Here is a 22,669-nt window from a genome sequence, read left to right on the forward strand (position 1 = left end):
CCATTTGCATCAAAGAATGTAAGACAGAAGTGAAACTCTACTGAGAGCTCAACTCTTGAAATCTCCCTGTAGAACAGACTAAGGAGTGGTAAGGAATGCCCACACACTGAGTCCCAAAAGAACCCCACGTGTCACTAAAATGCTGGCTACTCCAATGGAGCCAATAACCTTCCAGGGTTCTTCAGGGGCACAGCAGTCTGCATAGGAGCCTGAAGGTCAACATGGGTGGGCTGCCAAGTTTCCTTCCCACAGCCAGCTATAAGGTAGGCGGATTAACCATGAGACGAGGTCTATGACTTCATGAGGTGCTAGAAGGGGTTGGATGTCTTGTAATTCTTATCTGAAATGTTTTGGGAGGGGCAGAGGGAGGAGACAGATGAGATGTCGGGAAAGTGTAAGGATAACACCCAGTTGTTAAGGTTCTAGTGTTTTAGGAACTCTGGGACCATTCATATACAGACCTTCTTGAGAAACAACTTTTTCCTAGTCTCACATGTCCTCTCCCTTTAAATATGGAGAGAAATAGCTGGGATAGCTGGTCTGGCCTAAACAGACTCCTATCTACAAGAATGTGGAGATGTGTGCACACACACATGCACACGCACACACTTACTGCTTTCCTTACTTTTAGCCAGGGAGGAGTCACTGAGGGCACTCCATTGACACTCCTTCCTTCTATTAAACACCTAAGTCTTAGGCCAGGTGTGGTGGCTCACACCTGTAAGCCCAGCACTTTGGGAGGCTGAGGCAGGTGGATAACCTGAGGTCAGGAGTTCGAGACCAGCCTGGCCAACAATGGTGAAACCTCATCTCTACTAAAAATACAAAAATTAGCCGGGCGTGGTGGCATGTGCCTATAATCCCAGCTATTTGGGCGGCTGAGGCAGGAGAATTGCTTGAACCCAAGAGGTGGAGGTTGCAGTGAGCCAAGATCGAGCCACTGCACTCCAGCCTGGGCAACAAGAGCGAGACTCTGTCTCAAAACAAAACACAAAAACAAAAAAGTAAGTCTTCGGGTTGAGATTTTTATATAAGTAGGATAGGTGAGGTAGCATGGCTCATGCCTGTTACCACAGAGCTTTGGGAAGTCGAAGAGGGAGGATCACTTGAGGCAGGAATTCAGGACCATCCTGCACAACATAATGAGACCCCCATCTGTACCAAAAAAAAAAATTTATCTGGATGAAGTTTGTGTGTGCTTGTAGTTCCAGCTACTCGGGAGGCCAAGGTGGTAGGATTGCTTGAGCTCAGTAGGTCAAGGCTGCAGTGAGCCAAGATTGCACCATGCACTCCAGCCTGGGTGACAGAGTGAGGCCCTGTGCCAAGACAACAACAAAAAAGACAAATAGAAAGCAGGGAAAAGTGGTATTGCAGAAGCCAAGGAAATACAGAACTTTAGAATTTATAAGAGGCTGTCCAAAATTCAGTGTAGCCAAGTTTCTGCTGGATGGGACCTGAAAACGAGGTGCTGATTTGGGGGGAGAACATTGCTGGTAACTTCTGACCCAGGGATACTAACAGCAAAACCAAATGGCAATGGATTGAAGAGCAAAACCAATGGATCTACTGAATGTAGATTTTGTTTAGTTCGGTCAAAACCTTGAGTAAGATTTTAATAGGAAACCAATAAGAAAGAAGGGAATTCCGGCACATGAACAAAGACAGGCATAAAGGCATAGGAAGGGCTTTTTCATCTTTTCATTTTTTAAAGTGAAGTTTTATGTCATGTACTCAATGTGAATGTAATATTCTTTCTCTTTTGAAAATAATTGTTTTTTAAACTTTGTCTTTAATTGTGGAATGAAGGGTAATAGTACAGGAAAAGAATTAGAGCCCCTGAAGTTAATCCTTCGTTGCCAGTCACTTATTTGGCTAACCCTGACCTCAGGGGGCACAGTTATGAATTATTTTAGCATGGCATAGAGAAACAACATTTTGCAGTAAACAAATGCTTGAATCATTAACATTTAATATAAATAAGTGCACATTCTACATAGTCCTTTTTGCTTTCGAGAGCATTTGGGGTTAGGCTGCACTCGTGAGCTATAGTCCATCTTTGTCCAAATAGCAATAAAGAGGGTAAAAAAGAAAAATGGGAGGAAGCATTAACTCCCTTCCCCTGGCCACCTGTTCTAAACCCTTCTGGAAGCAGCAAAGGACAGAAGGAGTTATCAAAGTATCAGGCTTTGTAAACTGCTAGCAAAGACAGTTCACAACATCATCTCACCAGGAGAGCTCCAGCATCTTCCCATCCTAGGTTTTCTGCAGTGAAGCAGCAACCACCAGGGAAAGCATCTGGAGCATGGCTGTGGGGTACACAGCAGGTCTGCGTTTTTCAAGGCTTGCTCCACTGTTTTTATTTATTTATTTTAGACAGGGTCTCACTCTGTCACCCAGGCTGGAGTGCAGTGGCATGTTCTGGGCTCACTGCAACCTCCACCTCCCAGGATCAAGTGATTCTCATGCCTCAGCCTCCTGAGTAGCTGGGAACACAGGCTTGCACCACCATGCCCAGCTAATGTTTGTATTTTTATTAGGTTGGTGCAAAAGCAATTGCGTTTTTTTTGCCATTAAAGTAATGGCAAAAAAACGCAATTGCTTTTGCACCAACCTAATAGTGGAGACAGGGTTTTGCCATGTTGGCCAGGCTGGTCTTGAACTCCTGGCCTCAAGCAATCCGCTCACCCCGGCCTCCCAAAGTGCTGGGATTACAGGCATGAGCCACCGCGCCCAGCCCATTGTTTTTATTTATAACCCTAAGACTATCCCTCAAACCCTTCCCGAGCTCTGCCACTATCCTATTTAGAATCTCTTTATTTCTGTGTGGCTTTCTTAATGAGGCTAGAATCTGTAACGAAGACATTTGTGAGGGAAACAGGCAGAGCTTAAATATTATGGAGACTTTCCATCATTTGAATGCATTCTAGCCATATCTTTAATTTCTTGTAAATATAATTGGGAGTTATTTTTTTCCCCTGATTCTGTCAGTCAGCCATATAGCTCCTATTTATCTTGTTAACCAAGATGCTTAAAACTTTTTGGGTATGGCTGGGCGCGGTGGCTCACGCCTGTAATCCCAGCACTTTGGGAGGCCAAGGTGGGTGGATCACCTGAGTTCAGGAGTTCGTGACCAGCCTGGCAAACATGGTGAAACCCTGTCTCTACTGAAAATACAAAAATTAGCCGGGTGTGGTGGCATGCGCCTGTAGTCCCAGCTACTTGGGAGGCTGAGGCAGGAGAATCACTTGAACCCGGGAGGTGGAGGTTGCAGTGAGCCGAGATTGCACCATTGCACTCCAGCCTGGTGACAGAGCAAGACTCCATCTCAAACAACAATAACAAAAAGAAAACCAACCAACCAAAAAAAAAAAAAAAGCATTTTGAGTATGTATGGCATAGACCTTCTTCCTGTTTTTAAAGCTTCTTAATACATACAGGTGTAGCTTTCATGAGTATATATACATTTCGCTACAAATGACTATTGGTTTTATTCTAACACAATAGATTGCCTTTTAAAAGACGCCTACCTTTTCATTTCCTTACAATCTTTCCTCATTTTTCAGACCCAGAATCTCCGCAAAATGCCTTACTCTACTATTCAGTGGGAAAGTAGTAATGTTCAACCCTTATGAAACATCTCTCAGTCAGGTTTCAGTCCCAGTGATACCAGAACCAGGGAGCGAAGGTGGTTACAACTGAGTGATGTAATTCCCTAGAGACATGGGTTTCCTTTGTCTCAAGCCAGGCAGCCTAATTAATATGCTGAAAACACCTTAACTCTAACTGGGCTTGAGACATTTGCAGAAGATGACTTTCAGCTGCCTGCAGGAGTGGCCAAAGGAGCCTGGGCCTTGCTTTTTACCCATCTTAACGTCATCTCTCAGTCTGCAGACCAGCTTTCCATTTTACCACATTGTTGACATCCTCCTTCAAGAGCTTCACTTCACAAAAAAATGTGGTGCTCTCTTTTGTCTTCTTAGTCTCATGAAGCATTGGGATAAAAGCCTGAAAGCTTTGCATCTAAAGAGTTAAAATAATTTGCATGGCAGAATCTCAAATCTCGCTGCTTCTCCCTGCCAAACAGGGAGAAAAAAAGAAAGCAATGAGGAGGAAGGGAAAGCGGGAACATCACTATTAGAAAATCAATCAGTTCCTGGAAAATAATCCTCTTAAATCCTTTCCTAAAGGTGGGGAGAGCCCTCTTATCAGGGTTTTCAGTGAAATCTATAGCAAGGTCTGGCAACTCTGTCATGGTTGATAGTCTGCATTTAGTCCTATTTATCTGGATTTCAGGATCATCCTATGGAAATGATCCACGAGTACAATTATAGGAGTACTTAGTAATTTTATCCTTTTACTCATTAATATTAATTAGTGCTTGGAGGGGAAAGAGGACAGGGAACAGCTTCTCATATCCAAACTAATTAACTTCGTCTAGCTTGTATGAAAGTGAGAAAGCACTTTATTAAAAACCATAAGGTAAGCTCTCAAGGGACTTTTATTTTCTGCTTAGGCTAAACTATGATAACATTTGGCTCTTAGTGAGCTCCCTAAAATTGCCAGAAAGAATAAAAAAAATTGTGACCAGGAGATTAAAGACTCCTGCATGGTTTCCAAGACACCCACTGTATTGGTGGTAACGTACATTTGATGTTTTTATGCTATTCTGGAAAATGAAGGGTAGTTTCCAAGCCACCTATTTAGGACATAATGACGCTAGAAATGAAAAGGAAGATTAAGGCAATGGTAGTCATTGTTACTTCTTTTTAGTAATATATGTTGATACGTCATCTATTGACACTGAAGCGGTGAGTTAAAATCCTTTTTAATGTAATGCCTAAAAAATGTATTCGTCTCCCAGTTAGAATTGGGAACATTTTAAATTATTTATTTATTTTTTGAGACTGAGTCTCACTCTGTCACCCAGGCTGGAGTGCAGTGGTGCAATCTCAGCTCACTGCAACTTCTGCCTCCCAGGTTCGAGCGATTCTCCTGCCTCAGCCTCCCTAGTAGCTGGGATTACAGTTGTGGGCTACCATGCCTGGCTAATTTTGTATTTTTAATAGAGACGGAGTTGCACCATGTTGGCCAGGCTGGTCTCAAACTCCTGACCTCAGGTGATCCACCCACCTCGGCCTCCCAAAGTGCTGAGATTACAGGCATGAGCCACCACACCTGGCTGGAACATTTTTTTAAACCAAAGATTTCATTAGACATATATTCCCCCTGCTGAATCCCACATTCTTTGACTTTTTTCCAATTTTTCCTTTTTTTTTTTTTTTTTTGAGACAGGGCCTCATTCTGTCACCCAGGCTGAAGTGCAGTGGTGCAATCATGGGCTCACTGCAGCCTCGACTTCCCAGGCTCCAGTGATTCTCCCACCTCAGCCTCCCAAGTATCTGGGACCACAGGCATGCACCACCATTAGCCTGGCTAATTTTTTTTTTTTTTTTTTTTTAAGATGGAGTTTCCCTCTTGTTGCCCAGGCTGGAATGCAATGGTGCAATCTTGGCTCACTGCAACCTCTGCCTCCTGAGTTCAAGCGATGCTCCTGCCTCAGCCTCCTGAGTAGCTGGGATTACAGGCATGTGCCATCATGCCTGGCTAATTTTTTGTATTTTTAGTAGAGATGGGGTTTCACCATGTTGGCCAGGCTGGTTGCAAACTCCTGACCTCAGGTGATCCACCCACCTTGGCCTCCCAAAGTGCTGGGATTACAGGTGTGAGCCACCACACCCGGCCATGCCTGGCTAATTTTTGCATTTTGGGTAGAGATGGGGTTTCACCATGTATCCCAGGCTGGTCTCGAACTCCTGAGCTCAAGTGATACACCTGCCTTGGCCTTCCAAAGTGCTGGGATTACAGGCATGAACCACCGTGTCTGCCCAATTTTTAATTTTTGTGCGTACATAGTAGGTGTATATATTTATGGGGTATGTGTTAGGCCATTCTTGCATTGCTATAAAGGAATACCTGAGACTGGCTAATTTATAAAGAAAAAATATTCAATTGGCTCATGGTTCTGCAGGCTAACAGGAAGCATAGCACCAACATCTGCTTCTGGTAGGACCTTAGGTAGCTTACAATCATGGTGGAAGGCCAAGGGGAAACAAGTATTTCACATGGCAGGAGTGGGAACGAGAGAGAGTTGTGGATATAGGACACACTTTAAACAACCAAATCTCCCAAGAACTCACTCACTCAGTACTTTGAGGACAGCACCAAGCCATCAGGGATCCACCCTCATGACCCAGACACATCCCACCAGGGACCACCTCCAACACTGGGGATTATATTCCAACATGAGATTTGGGCAGGGACATATATCCAAACTAATATCAGGGTACATGAGATATTTTGATACAGGTGTACAATGCATAATAATCACATCAGGGTAAATGGGGTATTTATCTACCTCAAGCATGTATCCTTTCTTTGTATTACAAACAATGCAATTATACTCTTTCAGTTATTTTTAAATGTATAATAAATTATTGTAGACTATAGTCACTCTGTTGTACTATCAAATACTATATCTTATTCATCTATTTATATTTTTGTGCCCATTAACCATCCTCCCTTCACCCCACTACACTCTCCAGCCTTTGATAACCATCATTCTACTCTCTATCTCCATGAGTTCAATTGTTTTAATTTTTAGCTCCTACAAATGAGTAAGGACATATGAAGTTTGTCTTTCTGTACCTGGCTTATTTTACTTAACATAATGACCTTCAGTTCCATCCACGTTATTGCAAATGACAAGTTCTCATTGTTTTCTATGGCTGAATAGTGCTCCATTGTGTGTATGTAACACATTTTCGTTATCCACTCATCTGTTGATGGACACTTAGGTTGCTTCCAAATCTTGGATATTGTGAATAGTGCTGCAATAAACATGAAAGTGCAAATATCTCTTTGATATACTGATCTCCTTTCTTTTGGGTATATACCTAGCAATGGGATTGCTGGATAGCTGGTAGCTCTATTTTTAGGTTTTTGAGGAACCTCCAAACTGGTCTCCTAGGGTTGTACTAATTTACATTCCCACCAACAGTGTATGAGGGTTCCCTTTTCTCCATATCCTCAGCAGTGTTTGTTATTGCCTGTCTTTTGGATAAAAACCATTTTAACTGGGATGTGATAATATCTCATTGTAGTTTTTATTTGTATTTCTCTGATGATCAGTGATGTTATGCACCTTTTCGTATGTCTGTTTGCTATTTGTATGTCTTCTTTTGAGAAATGTCTATTCAGATCTTTTGCCCATTTTAAAATCAGATTATTAGATTTTTTTCCTGTGGAGTTGTTTGAGCTCCTTATATATTCTGTTCATTAATCCCTTGTCAGATGAATAGTTTGCAAATATTTTCTTCCATTCTGTGGGTTGTCTCTTCACTTTGCTCATTGTTTACTTTGCTGTGCAGAAGGTGTTTAATTTGATGTAATCCTATTTATCCATTTTTCCTTTGGTTTCCCGTGCTTATGGGGTGTTATTCAAGAAATCTTTGCCCTATCCAATGTCCTGGAGAGTTTCCCTGATGTTTTCATAGTTTGAATTTAGTAGTTTCATAGTTTGTAGTCCTAGATTTAAGTCTTTAATCTATTTTGATTTGATCTTTGTATATGGTAAGAGACAGACATCTAGTTTCATTCTCTTGCCTGTGGATGTCTAATTTTCCCAGCATCATTTATTGAAGAAAGAGTCCTTTCCCTATTGTATGCTCTTGGCACCTTTGTTGAAAATGAATTCACTGTAGATGTATGGATTTATTTTGGTGTTCTCTTTCCTGTTCTGTTGGTCTATGTGTCTGTTTTTATGCCAGTACCAGGCTGTTTTGCTTATGATAGCTCTGTAGTATAATTTGAAGTCAGGCAATGTGATTCCTCCTGTTTTTTTTTTTTTTCCTCAATATAGCTTTGATTATTCTGGGTCTTTTGTGTCTCCATATAAATTTTAGGATTGTTTTTTATATTTCTGTGAAGAATGTCATTTTTTTGATAGGGGTTGCATTGAATCTATAGATTGCTTTGGACATTTTAACAATCTTTCAAACCATGAAAATGGAATACCTTTCAAATTTTTTGTGTGTCCTTTTTAACTTCTTTCATCAATGTTTTATAGTTTTCATTGTAGAGCTCTTTCACTTCTTTGGTTAATTTCTAGGTATTTAATTTTATTTGTAGCTATTGTAAATGGAATTACTTTTTAAGTTTCTTTTTCAGATTGTTTGCTGTTGACATACAGAAATGCTACAGACTTTTCTTTGTTAATTGTGTATCCTGCAAATTTACTTAATTTATCAGTTCTAATAGTTTTTTGGTGGATCCTTTAGGTTTTTCCAAATATAAGATCATATCATCAGCAAACAAGGATAATTTGACTTTTTCCTTTCCAAGTGAGATAAATGCCCTTTATCTCTTTCTCTTGTCTGATTGCTCTAGCTAGGACTTTCAGTACCATGTTAAATAACAGTGATGAAAGTGGGCATCCTTGTAATGGTCCAGACCTTAGAGGAAAGACGTGTTTTTCCCCACTCAGTATGATACTAACTGTGGGTCTGTTGCAAATGGCTTTTCTTATGTTGAGGTATACTCCTTCTATAACCAGTTTTTTGAGGGCTTTTATCATGAAGCGTTACTGAATTCTAATCAAACACTTCTTTGCATCAATTGAAATGATCATATGGTTTTTGTCATTCATTCTGTTGATATGATGTGATCATTGATTGATCTGTATATGTTGAACCATCCTTGCATCCCACAAATAAATCCCAGTTGCCCATGATGAATGATCTTTCTAATGTGTTGTTAAATTTGGTTTGCTAGTATTTTGCTGAGGATTTTTGCATTAGCCCTCATCAGGGGTATTGGCCTGTAGTATTTTGTTTTTTGTTTTTGTTTTTTTGATGTGTCTTTAGTTTTGATATCAGGGTAAAACTGGCCTCATAGAATGAGTTTGGAAGTATTCCCTCCTCCTCTATTTTTCAGAACAGTTTGAGTAGGATTGGTATTAGTTCTTCCTTAAATGTTTGGTAAAATTCAGCAGTGAAGCTATCAGGTCCTAGGCTTTTCTTTGCTGGGAATCTTTATTGTGGCTTCCATCTCATTTCTTGTTATTGGTCTGTTCAGGTTTTGGATTTCTTCATGGTTTAATCTTGGTAGGTTGCATATATCTAGGAACTTATCCATTTCTTCTAGTTTTCCAATTTATTAGCATATAGTTGCTTGTAGTAACCTCTAATGATCCTTTGAATTTCTGCAGCATTGGTTGTAATGTCTCCTTTTTCATATCTGATTTTATTTGGGTGTTCTCTATTTTTTTCCTTAGTCTGGCTAAATATTTGTCAATTGTGTTTATCTTTTCAAAAACCAACTTTTCACTTTATTGATCTTTTGAATTGTTTTCTTTGTTTCAATTTCATGTATTTCTGCTCTAATCATTATTATTTCTTTTCTTTTACTAATTTTGGCCCATTTGGTCTATAGTGCAGATTAAGTCCAAAGTTTCTTTGTTGATTTTCTGTCTGGATGATCTGTCCAATGCTGAAAGTAGGGTGTTGAAGTCTTTAGCTATTATTGTATTGGGGTCTAGAGCTCTCTTCAGCTCTAATAATATTTGCTTAATATGTCTGGGTCCTCCAGTGTTGAGTGCATATATACTTATAATTGTTATATTCTCTTCCTGAATTGACCTCTTTACTATTATAAAGAGACCTCCTTGTCTCTTTTTATGGTTTTTGTCTTGAGATCTATTTTGTCTGATGTAAGTATAACTACTACTGTTCTTTTTTGGTTTCTATTTGCATGGAATATGTTTTTCCATCCCTTTATTTTCAGTCTATGTGTGTCTTTATAGGTGAAGTATGTTTCTTGTAGGCAACAGATCATTGGGTTTTTTTTTGTTTTTGTTTTTTAATCCATTCAGAAACTGTGTCTTTTGAATGGAGAGTTTAGTCCATTTACATACAATGTTATTATTAATAAGTAAGAATTTACTCCTGCCATTGTGTTGTTTTCTAGTTGTTTTGTGGTCTTCTCTTACTTCTTTCCTCCCTTCCTGTCTTCCTTTTAATGAAAGTAATTTTCTCTGGTGATGTATTTTAATTTCTTTTTTTTAGTTTTTGTGTATTCTTTGTATGTTTTTTTAAATTTGAGGTTACTATGAGGCTTGCAAATAATATCTTATAACCCATTATTTTAAACTGATGACAATTTAACTGTGTATTTTCAAATAGCCTATCTTCAAGCTCACTAATTCTTTCTTCTGCTTGATCAGTTCTCTGATGCATTCTTCAGTATATCAATTGCATTTTTCAACCCCAGAATTTTTGCTTGATTCTTTTAAATTATTTCAATCTCTTTATTAAATTTATCAATAGGATTTTGAATTCCTTCTCTGTGTTGTCTTAAATTTCATTGAGTTTCCTTAAAACAGCTATTTCAAATTCTCTGTCTAAAAGGTCACATATCACTGTCTCTCCAGGATTGGTTTCTGGTGCCTTATTTAGTTTATTTGGTGAGATTTTGTTTTCCTAGATGGTTTTGATGCTTGTGGATATTTATCAGTGTCTGAGTACTGAAGAGTTAGGTATTGTAGTCTTCACAGTCTGAGTTTGTTTGTACCTGTCCTTCTTGGAAAGGCTCTCCAGGTATTTGAAGGTACTTGGGTGTTGTGATCTATGTTTTTGGTCACTGCAGTCATATCTGCATTAAGGGGCACCCCAAGCCCAGTAATGCTGTGGCTCTTTTAGACTCATAGGAGTACTGCCTTAGTGGTCTTGGATAAGATCCAGAAGAATTCTCTGGATGCCCAGGCAAAGACTCTCATTCTCTTCCCTTACTTTGTCTCAAATAGATGGGGTCTCTCTTTCTGTGCTGAGCTGCCTGGAGCTAGGGGAATGGTGACACAAGCACCCCTGTGGCCACCACTGCTGGAACTGCATTGGTTTGGACCTGAAACCAGCATAGCACTGGGTCTCACACAAGGCCCACTGTAACCACTACCTCACTCCTGCCTATGTTTGCTCAAGGCCCTAGGGCTCTACAGTCAGCTTCAGGTAAAGCCAGCCAGGCTTGCATCCTTTCCTTTGGGGTGGTGAGTTCCTCCTAGTCCTGGGCAGGTTTAGAGATGCCATCTGGGAGCAAGGGCCTGGAGTCGGAAACCTTAGGAATCTACCTGATGCTTTATTTTACTGTGGCTGAGCTGGCACCAAAACCACAAGACAAAGTCCTTCCCACTCTTCCCTTCCCTTGCGACAAGCAGAGGAGTATCTTCCCATGGCCACCACCACCACACACCCATGAGGAGTCCTGCTAGGCTACTACCAGTGTTCACTCAAGGCCCAAGGGCTCTTCAGTCAGCTTGTGGTGAATGCTTCCAGGCCTGGGACTCACCTTTCAGAATAATGGACTCCCTTTTCGCCCAGGGCAGTCCAAAAATACCACCCAAGAGCCAAGGACTAGAATCAGTGATTCCAAGAGCCTGCTTAGTACTCTACCTTACTGTGACCAAACTGGTACCTAAACTGCAAGAAAAAGTCCCCTTTACTCTTCCCTCTTCTTTTCTCTAGAAGAAGGAGTATTTGTCCATAGCCATCACAACTAGGAATGTACTGGGTCACATCCAAAGCCAGCATGTCTCAGAGTCTCTCTCAAGGCCCATGGTGTGTACTGTCTCATTATTGCTGCTGATTATTTAGGGTCCAAGGGCTCTTCAGTCAGCAGGTTATGAGTTCTGTCAGTACTGAGTTCTTTCCTTCAAGGCAGAAGGTTCCCTTCTGGCCTGGGGAATGTCTAGAAATGTATCTGGGAGCTAGGGCCTGGAATGAGTGCCTCAGGTCCCTGTCCAGTGCCAGATCCTACTGTGGCTGAGCTGGAATCCAAGTTGCAAGACAAAGCCCTCTTTACTCTTCCTTCTCATTAAGCAGAAGGAAGGAGTGTCTTTTGAAGCTGCAAGCTGTGCTACCTGGGGTTGGGGGTGGGGAGGCACAAGCACTCCCTTGGCCACCCCGGCTTGGTGTCTCACTAGGTCACATGCCCCACAAGTTCACTGGGTCTGAGCCCAGCACAGCACTAGGACCTGCCTAGGAGTTGCAGTCCTCATGGCCTAGACTGCCTTTCAAATTTATTTATGTCCCCACAGCACTTTAGCCTGTGGTGGCGAGGCTCACTGAAACTCAAGTTCAGACTGTCGGGACGGACTATTCCCCTTTGGTTAGGGCTGGTCTAAATGCTACCTCCGAGAGTGTCGGCTGAGTTCTGCCTGGTGTTGTTTTCTGCTGTGACCGGGCAGCACTGAGTTCCAACGCAAAGTCCCACAATCACTGTGCTGTCACTTCCCCAAGCACACAGATTCTGTTTCTGTACCATGCAGCCACTGCTGGGGGTTGGGGAGGGGTAGTGCCAGTGATTCAAGACTGTCTTTCCTACCCTCTTCAATGCCTCTTTCTGTGATATGAAATTAAAACCAGGTACTGTGATCACTCACCTGATTTTTGGTTCTTATGAAGGTGCTTTTTTTGTGTGTGAATAGTTGATCAATTTGGTGTTCCTGTGGGGAGAATGACTAGCGAAGGCTTCTATTCAGCCATCTCCAATCCTAGATGTATATCTTATCCTCTATGAATAAAATGTCATAAAAAAGGAAGATCACAAATATGTAAAATTTGGTGTGCAATTGGAAGCTACATATTTCACACATTTTTTACTATGATATTCATTGATTAAATGAATATCCTTTTTTACCAATTTGATTAAGTACTATGTAAAAGGTACTAAATTAAGCTCTGAAACTTCAGAAATAAATACAAAATTCAAGAAGATAAGTTATCACAGTTTTTACTTTGTTTATGTTTGAAGTGAATGTATGTCTTTTGAGAAACAGACACCAAGAAAGGATTAAACATGCAAGGATTTTATTGAGTTATAAAATAGGAAGTGGAGAGAGAGCTGGGGGAAAGCTGAAAGAGCTGTCAGACTGCATTGCAATCCTGGCCCTGAATGAAGGAGAGTGAGAAGAATGACTGGATGGGAGACATCCTAGACCCCATGTGGCAATAATGAAGGTTCAGCAAGACTCAAGGGGTCCTTGAGGCACAGTTGGCTGTCAGAAGAGTCTTATGTCTCCCCAGAATGGGGCTGTCCCTGCTGTACTCAGCTGCTGGCTGGGAACAGCCCATGGGAAGGGTTGCTTTGGGTCAAACATGGCAATGAATTTAAAAATGAGTGGCTGGGCTCTTGCTCAAATGTGTTCCATGTACTTAGAGGCTGCAAAATGAATTTTCATGGCTGCCATACACTTTGTTCACTTTTTAATTGAAACATTACCCAGTTTAATTCATCCTCCTTACTAATAATAAAAATTAAACCTTATTTATGCCCAAATCATAAGATAAAATGTTGATTTTCTGTTTTATAAAATTAGATTCGGGGAATGTGACTGTGAAATCCCTGAAATATCAAATTCTTCAGTCCAACGTCTAAACATATCTGTGGTTTGTATATTTGGTGCTTGATTCCAACCTGAAGGCAATAAAATGTGTTTGTAAAACAAGAGCAAAGCTTTAAAATCATTCACAGGAAAATAACCTGCAAAATACAGGCTACAGAGCAAAACTTTGGTGATATCCTATTACCTTTATTTCTTTTACATTCTGAGTTGGTATCTTTGAATTGGTAACAAAGTTGGTGTCTTTCCATTGTTGAAATCAAGGTTATTGTGAATGCAAAGCATTTTCAAGCGTCTTTAGTATCTTTTACTTCGTGTATCAGTCTAGTTTGAGGCCATTGAGTTTTATTGACTTCTTGACAGTTTGGTGCTCAATTTTTTGGTTGTTGTTCTTTGCTTGCAAGAATTCTCAAGTCTCAGATGCCTTTGCTAGCTTAAGTATTTGTTTATGTTTTAAATACTTTTGAAATAGAAGTTTTGAAGGCTGTGTCATTTGGTGGAAAGACCACGGTCTTTGAGGTCAAACAGATTGTATTGGGTTCTCATTTCAACAACTTATTTTTTTTCTTTTTAAAGATCAGATTTATTTGGAGAAGACAAAAAACCCACAACCCAAAGGACGGGATTTTACATCTCAAGACATCTCCCAGGTAATAAGTCTACAGATTACAAATCATTTTCATAGAAGATATTTTTGTACAAATTTTACATGTATTCAGGAGTAGGATATTAATCCCAATTTCTATTTTAACAGGAGGGCAAGGTAGGGGAGAGGGAAAAACAGTTTTGGATGTAACTATTTGGAAGGCAAGTAGACATGAAGAGGGCAAACCCTAGCTTTTCATTATCTACAATCAATGTTTTTTTCTTTCTTAAAAAAAAAAATTTTCAATCTTTCGTATCTCTTTAAAAGCCCACTTCTTAGCTACTAGTCAATCCACACCAATTATTTAAATTCACTTGGTACACACCTTTGTCTACTGGGTAAATTATATTCATTATGCCCACTGCTGCAGCATGCATAAACCAACACCCCTGCATGGCCTAACCTAGGACTGATGGGAGAAGTGCTTGCAAACCAAGATCAAGGTGTCATTTCTCTGCTAATACCGTCTAACAAGCTGACCCTTACAAAAACGCACATAAAATCAGGCAGGTTTAGCTACTGTGTTGCAAGAGAAACCAGGACCTTTCTAAATAGTTCTCTCCATTACCATTTATTCTCTCAAGGGAAACTTAAAAAAAAAGAAGAAGAAGAAAAAGAAAAAAACAACACATTAGTCTGGCCACCTCATAAATCGAACAAGCATTGCTGTGGCATTTCAGTGGAAAAGGAAACTTGAGGGGGAAAAAAAACCATCAACGTTGTAAGAAAGGCTTCCAATTTAACCGTCCCTGTCCCTATTTATCCACCTTAACTCACCACCCAAGACCATCCATTATTCTAGAGCACCCTGATCTATAAAAGGGGTCAAAGCATCAGGAACAGGCAAGGAGTGAGAACCAAAAGACATCAAGAAACCGATTTGCTTGAGAAAAGCAGTGATTCTTCCTTTTACAGCCTCCATGGCTGAGAGAGAAAATGCCCAAGAGATTATCCATGTGACTTGGAGACTGCTTATTTATTGCATTACTTTAGACAAGCTGACAAATCTTTCTGAACTTGCTTGCTTCATCCTCTGTAATTTAGGGACAGCAATTCCTATCTTGTAGGTTGCTGTGGGACAGAGGCGAGGCAGCATACACAAGTTAATCCTGAGGCTCCCCATCTGGACTGTTGTGTTACCCAGTGTTTTTGCCTTCCTCTCACTTGGGGTCACTGGAAATACGCAGGTTCCAAGCTTGGCCAGAAGAATTGCCCAAGCGCCAAGCACAGCCCCTTAGCAGCTTGCCACACAATGCCTGAGCTGAGAGGGCCATAGCCCGTTGGCCTCCTGGGGTCTTGCTGTGCTCTTGTAATCCCTCCTTCAGCCCATGTGTCAAATGCTACCCAATGCTCTCATTTCCACCATGATCCAATAATTATAGTGGTGGGAGGGAATATTGTCCAGAAAGGACCAGGAGGGTGGGAAGCAAGGTCCTCAATGGCCGCATTCACCTGGACCTTTGGCAGTCAGTGGTCTACTGTCAGTGGGTTCCAGCCATCAGGTGTCTACCACAAGGCATGCCCCTCTTCTTGTCTTACTGCCAATCCAATTCATCTCCTCCTATAAGTGCTCCCTCAGTCAAGGCTCTCATATCCATCAAATTCTGCTCTTACAATCTTGCCCACTCAACTCTATTAACCATGCATTCTGAAATTTCCACTTCCCCCATTCCCTCAATTACATACCCTCAGAGGCAGAGGGTCCTGACAGTGCTGGACACATGCAGCTCAGAAGCTGAGTAAATGCCCCTTCTCCTGTCCCCTTGTGTCCCAGAAGCTAGGTGGTCTGCGTGGCTGGAGCTCCATGTCAGCTCTGTGGTGTTCATCACACTGCCCTGTGTGAGATTCTCCTGCAAGTTGGTCTCTGAGAGACTAGCTGAGTTGGATATTCCTTCAAGACTCTAAAAAATAGGACATTTACTGAAATCATTTTTTAATCCTTTTTACTGAATATGTAGAGGTGCAGTATTTGTTTGTGTGCTTAGTCCTCAATCTGTTTGCATTTTCATGAATAAAGTCGTCGAAAGAAATACATAGCTGAGCCATGCAATGCTTCCAGGTTGTGGGAATTATGCATTCTTTAGACCATGGGGAATCTGAGGGGAGAGGCATTTGTTACTTGTCTGCTGCTGGTTTGGCTCCCTCAGTGTCTGTGTCTAACAGGACACAGTTTTAGTTGCAACAAGGGGCCCTGGTGGGTAGAGGGGCTCTCAAAGGGCTGTTAACATATCCAAGTACATGATGATCTGAAGAACCCAAAGGTTATTTCTGATGTAAGTGTCCAGGGATGGAGATTGTGTGTTGAGAGCTAGGGCCAGGACGATGGTGAGGTGAGTAGGCACCTGGCTTGGGTGCAAAATTTGTAAATAATATTTTAATGCAATATTTTTAAAAAACTCTAATAAAAAAACTCATGTTGGACAAAATATAAAAATTCTAAATAAAGAGAGGATCAGTAATGGTGCTGTGTTGAGCCATATTTGAGCTTGTAGTAAAAGGAAAAATCAGTTATACCTATCCAGTTTTCATTTAAAATTTTTATGTTTAATTCATCATGAATTTTTTGCATTCATTTGATTTTCCAGGTCAGATTAAGATATTATTCTTCTTGAAAATAAAAAAATTAAATTAAAATTAAAAAACCAAAAAAAAGCAAATAAAAAAAGGAAAATATATAATAATAATATTAAATTATTAGTTCTGACCCTGCTGAGAGCCATTGGATTTAAAAAGCATTCCTTTTGCTTCCTTTAAATCTTTTCTTTAGAAAAGATTTTCTTTAGAAAAGATTTAAGACTAAAGAAAGACTAAAGAAAATTTGGTTTCTTTAGTCTCCTGATGACTGGTAAAAGGCGATTATGGCCCAAGGGCCACAAAACTTCTATATATCAGAAACCATACTGACAATATTTAATATTAATTTGCATGTGATTTATTTTTGGTTTTGTAAATCAATCTTTTTCTGTACCAGAAATCCTTCAGGGGAAATTCGAATACTACAAGAGTAGATTAATAATGAAAACAATAAATGATTTTTAAAAATAGAATTTTAAGTACTATAAACCTTCAGGGTATTTTTAAATAATGGCCTTATTTTTCACTTCAACACATTTTCCTCAACACATTTTCCAAGTGGAGTGGTACTCACCTTGTCTATGAGATTATTGCCTGGCATATTTCAAACTCCTACCATTGGAAGCCATCATGAGTCTGTGACCTATGGGGGTGTGGCAGCTGTTAGGAAGAGCTATCTTCACCCCACGCCTCGTATCTTAAGGAGGGGGTGATATGTTGGGAAGTGCACAGGATTCATGAGCAGAAGACATCAATTCCTCCCTCATTTTTAACTCATTACCTGGCTGGGCTTCAACTTCTCTAAGCTTGATTAGCCACATCCTTGCAATGGGAATAATAATAGATTTTTTTCCAGGGTTGTTGGAAGGGAAAAAAAAGGAATCATAGGAGAAAGAGCTTTGCAAACTGCCAAAAGGCTCTCCAAATTAAGCAAGCTCTTTCTTGATCAATGCCCACCCACAGGGATGGCTCCTCTTGGCTGGAAACTAAAGTTGACTTCTCTGCTAAAGAGATTATCTGTCATCTAGGTTGCATTATCAGCTGTGGTATGTTATTCTAAAACACACTAAACATATAAAGGAAAGAAAAGGAAATCCTGAGAGGTCTTCATGGAAAAGTTCTTGCTTATAAAGTGCAAAGTAATCATAGAGTGTGGCCTCCAACAAAGCTTCCTGAGAAAGGTAAAATGACTTCAAATGAACTCTAGTTAATTCCACAAAACTTTCCTTGATCAGCAGTGTGAAAAAATGAACAAAGAAGTGGATTATGCCCCATGAAGAAGATAATTGCTTCTTCAGGAAATGCAAAAGTTGTACCAATTCCTGGAACTAAGCCAATGCATCTTCAACTAATTGGACTTGCAGTTGGTCATCTCAACTTTAAGTGTCCTAGCTTTTGGAGACTGAAATAATCCTTTAATATGTCTAACTGAAGCACAAAAAAAGGTAAAATTATCCTTTAAGATTTTCATCTGTCATAGTCTGGACATGATGGCTCACTCCTATAATCCCAATACTTTGGGAGGCCGAGGCAGAAAGATCGCTTGAGGCCAGGAGTTTGAGACCAGCCTGGGCAATATAGAGAGACACTGTCTCTACATAAATCATTTATTTTTTTAAAAAAGATTTTTATCTGTCATACATATAGACATCATTTTTGAAGAGTGATTATTTTTCAAAACAAACAAAAACAGCTGAATTCAGAGACCGCCAGTTTCATTGATTTCACAGCCCTTACCTGGTCAGTGAGCAGGTGGTATAAGAAGATCTGGTCTTTGGTTAAGCTGATGGCAATGCCATGTGGCAAGGGAAAAATATTCATTCTTCACTGACTGCACTATAGGATGTACTATGTTTGAATCTGAAGCTAGAGGTGGATCAACTCCTATCTGACAATGCTGTGGATTGGCATTAGTTTGATCTTTGGAAAACCTTGAAGCCTTTGAGGAACTCTCTAAGGAATATACCTCTACCACTAACGAGAAAATAGCCAAGGGGCCTATTTCCACTATACACTTAACCCAGATCCCAAAAATGCAGTTCCCTGAAGTGAAGGATTTACTTGGTCTTACATAGTATGGTAATCAGGTCTCCTAAAATACTTGCTGATAGTAAACTAAGATATCTTGGTGGGATGTGGCTATTTTTCAGTAAACACCAATGGCATTTGGCATCCCACCAAATGCCATTGCTTATCCAACAACATTTAAAAACTTGAGTTTTGTGTAGAACTTATTAAAGGAAAGTAACAAACATCTGTTACTGATTTAAATGATTTTTATTACACTGTTATTTAAAATACGTCAAACACGGTGATACACCAAGTAGAATCATCATGCTTGCATGCTGTGTTGCCTGGGCAATGAGCAAACAGGGACCAGGGATCCCCCTTTCCCTTGGGACCAGCAACTTCCTTCCTTTGATGGCAGGGCCTGAACTATCCTTTCCAGACCACTCCTGCAAATAGCTGGCATCCATATCCCAGCTGCTGGCACCCTGCTGGGGTTATCTCCCCATTGACAAGACAACATTTGCATACTTCCTCTGTAAGGAGGAACTTCTGCATGGGAAAGGGCACCTGCACTGGGACACAAGCCCCATCGTGTATCCATCACGCTCTGGCTGGCCCTGGGCTTCCTCTCTATGGAGTGATGGGAACGTGGGTATCTCATTGCCTTTTCTTGTCTTAATCCAACCTTGTTACTTTTTTTTTCTTCTCAGTAATGCCTATTCCTTATGACTTTCCTTGTGGAATTTGTCCCAAATTCTGGTAAATAACAGATAGAGACCTGTTAGGACTCAGTTTTTATGACAAACATGAAACTAGGTATAAATGCTCTTATAAGCATGGCTCTTAACCACAAAACTAAAACAAAACTTAAATATAAGTATAAAAAAATCACATTAATGACCATAATGTAATATAATAATTGATGTTATATTGGTGAAACTAAATCATTCAATTTGGGCTTAATGAAATAAATGAGATAGCCTTAGTTCAACTCTTTATTTAATCCGTTTCTATATTTTAACTTGAACGAAATTTTTAGAGAATGCCTGTTTGGATAAGTTTGATGGGCAAAGTGATATGAATAACTACAAGGCTTTCTCAGTTCAGGATAAACAGACTTCATATTTAACCCAAATTCTGCTGGCAAGCAATCATTGAATGCCTGTTTTGAAGAGGCGTCATATAGTAACTTGTAATGACTAGTTCATCTGAAAATAAGATCGGCATTGTGATATTATTGAATCTATAATAAATGGGTATTTAATCCAATTATTTCTGGAATTGAAAACAAAAAGAAATCTTCATTGTAATTCCAATAGTTGCTGCTTTTGAATTTTTGCAAGTGACTATGGAGCAGGAGGGGCTGGCTGGACAGGGTGCCATGTGCCTGCCTGAAATGGAAACCTGGCTCAATTGTTGTCTGGTGCAGACCTTTGAGTTTTATAAACCTTGGCTCCATGTACTGTGTGAGAACTCACATGGCCCACAACTGTTATCTATTTAAAGCATGATGAAAGTTTCCTTTAAGCAGAAAGCTAGGCATGATTCATTCTATTCTGCATTCTATTCAGTCGCTCACTCACTTGCACACTCATTCAAACATGTGCCATGTGCCAGACAGGCTCTAGGCAATTGCATACACTGGTGGACAAAATGAAAAACCTCATCTTCATGAAACTCCTATTCCAGCAGGAAGAGACAGAAAACAAGTTATTTTAATAAGTAAATTTTATAGTGTGTTTAAAAACAATTTTTTTAAAAAGGAAAAAAGTAGGACAGGGCTTTAGGGACTGCTGGGGCTGGAGTGGGGCAGGTTGCAATTTGAAATAGGGTTCAGGGTAGGCTTCACTGGAAAAGTGTGATGAGAGAAAACATTTGTGAAAGGTGAGGGTGTGAGCCAAGGGGCTGTTGAGGAGAAGTGAGCAGTTCAGGCTGAAGGACCGGGTAGGGCAGATTCTTGAGGTGGGGATATACCTGATGTGTTCAGGAAAGAGCTGAGAAGTCAATGTGGCTGTACATCAGTGAGCTGGGAGTGGAGGAGTAAGAGAGGAGGTTGAAGAAGTAAAGGTTATCTTAGTCTGTTTTCTGTTGCTTATAACAGAATACCTAAAACTAGGTAATTTATAAAGGAAAGAAAGTTATTTCTTATAGTTCTGGAGGCTGGGACCGGCTCCAAGGTCGAGGCAGCATCTGATGCGGGCCTTCTTGCTGTTGGCGACTCTCTGCAGAGTCCCAGGGTTGCTCTAGGCAACACATGGTGAGGGAGCTGAGCGTGCTAGCTCAGGTCTCTCTTTGTCTTCTTATAAAGCCACCAGCCCCACTCTTGTGATAACCCATTAATCCATTAATCCATGAAAGCTCTCATGACCCAATCCCTTCTTAAAGGCCCCACCTCCCTATACTGCCACATTGGAGATAAGTTTCTACATGATTTTCAGAAGGGACAAAACATTCAAAGCATAGCAGCAGGGAAGAATGTGAAAACTCCAGGAAATCACGGTAAGCACTTTGGCTTTTTCTTTGAGTGAAATGGGGAGCTATTTCAGTGCTTTGAGCAGAGTTATGGCATGATCTCACTCACAGTTTAGAAGTGTCACTCAGGTGGCTGGGCTCAGTGGCTCACCCCTGTAATCCTTTGGGAAGCTGAGTCAGGTGGATCACCTGAGGTCAGGAGTTGGAGACCAGCCTGGCCAACATGGCGAAACCCCGTCTCTACTAAAAATACAAAAATTAGCCAGGCGTGGTGGAGGATGCCTATAATCCCAGCTACTCAGGAGGCTGAGGCAGGATAATTGCTTGAACCTGGGGGGTGGAGGTTGCAGTGAGCCGAGATCGCACCACTTCACTCCAGCCTGGGTGAAAGAGTGAAACTCCGTCTCAAAAAAAAAAAGGAAATGTCACTCAGGAAGGATGGAGTTGCCTTCACCAGAGTTGGGGAAGCTGCAGGTAGAGCAGGTTCCAAAGTGGAAAGAAATAACAAGCTCAGTTCTGACTCGATTAACTTTGGCACATCTGGTAGGCATCCAAGTGGGGTATAAGTTGGGTTCTAGCATCTGAAGTTTGGGAGAGAGGTCTGAGCTGGAGATTTATAGTTAAAAGTCAGGGAGTAGATGGATGGCATTGAAGCTAAGGCACTGAATGAAAGATGCAAGGGAGTAAATGTGGCTGAAGAAACAAAGAGGACCAAGGATTCAGGCCTGGGGCCCCCATAACACAGAGGACACCAAAATCCTACAGGAGGTCTCGAGATAGTTTTCATCTGGATGCTCCAGTCTACACTATAGTTACATTGTTTCCAAGTTATCATTACAGTGAAAGCATCACTTATAGGTTATGTGGAGAACTCACAGACCTTGGTGACGCATCTGGAACCCTCCTTTGAGAAATCCTGCTTCACAGGCCTCAATCATAGGCAAGATAGTTCTTCAACTTGAGACAGAATGATATGATTCTAAAATCATGTTCATCACTGTCTTGTTCCACAGGGGAGATTTTCACATTTACACCCTTGTTCTACTTTATCAATGTATTAGAAATTATACCCAAAATATTCTTCACCACAGAAAAGGTAGAAAATTTAGAAGTGAGTGTTTAAAAAGTAAAGTTTTAATGGTTTCATTTCACCCCACACTGGGATATACCCCACTTGCCCTTAGAGACTATTTTCCTTGAGCAGTGATGTACATTGAAGTTCACTTCCCTGGGCTTGGACAAAGGCTTCCTAGGGCAATTGGTTTTCAGGCCCTTAAGGTTCATATGTACTCTTTTCTCACACGGAACCACATGGGAACTCATCTGCCACATTAATGCTTTCTCAAATTTCCTACCAGGACTTCCTTTCATGTACCTTACAAAAGATTCACCCAACTGAAATCCAACTCTGGTGCAGTGACTCAAGTTGCAAAAGTGTCTGGTGCTCTAAGCAGAAGAACAATTGTCAATATCACTCAGGAAAGTCACCTTCAGCAAAGACCTCATAGAATTCCTCC

At 40.6% G+C, this 22,669-nt stretch overlaps 1 protein-coding gene across 5 annotated transcripts in view; it reads left to right on the top strand.

The window, feature by feature from the left end:
• The window catches only part of LOC112209777 (uncharacterized), a 161,131-nt gene that overhangs the window by 55,490 nt on the left and 82,972 nt on the right, over window positions 1-22,669 (top strand). For all 5 annotated transcript variants that reach the window (XR_008548972.2, XR_010158436.1, XM_063814177.1 and 2 more), the window contains exon 2: window positions 14,027-14,100. Coding sequence is in view for 3 of the 5 variants with exons in the window: in XM_063814177.1 (XP_063670247.1) it covers window positions 14,027-14,100 (74 nt within the window). In the remaining 2 variants the exon portion in view is untranslated. The remainder of the gene's footprint in view (window positions 1-14,026; window positions 14,101-22,669) is intronic.

Source organism: Pan troglodytes, chromosome 6 (assembly GCF_028858775.2).
Source record: "Pan troglodytes isolate AG18354 chromosome 6, NHGRI_mPanTro3-v2.0_pri, whole genome shotgun sequence".
NCBI classification, from domain to species: Eukaryota; Metazoa; Chordata; class Mammalia; order Primates; family Hominidae; genus Pan; species Pan troglodytes.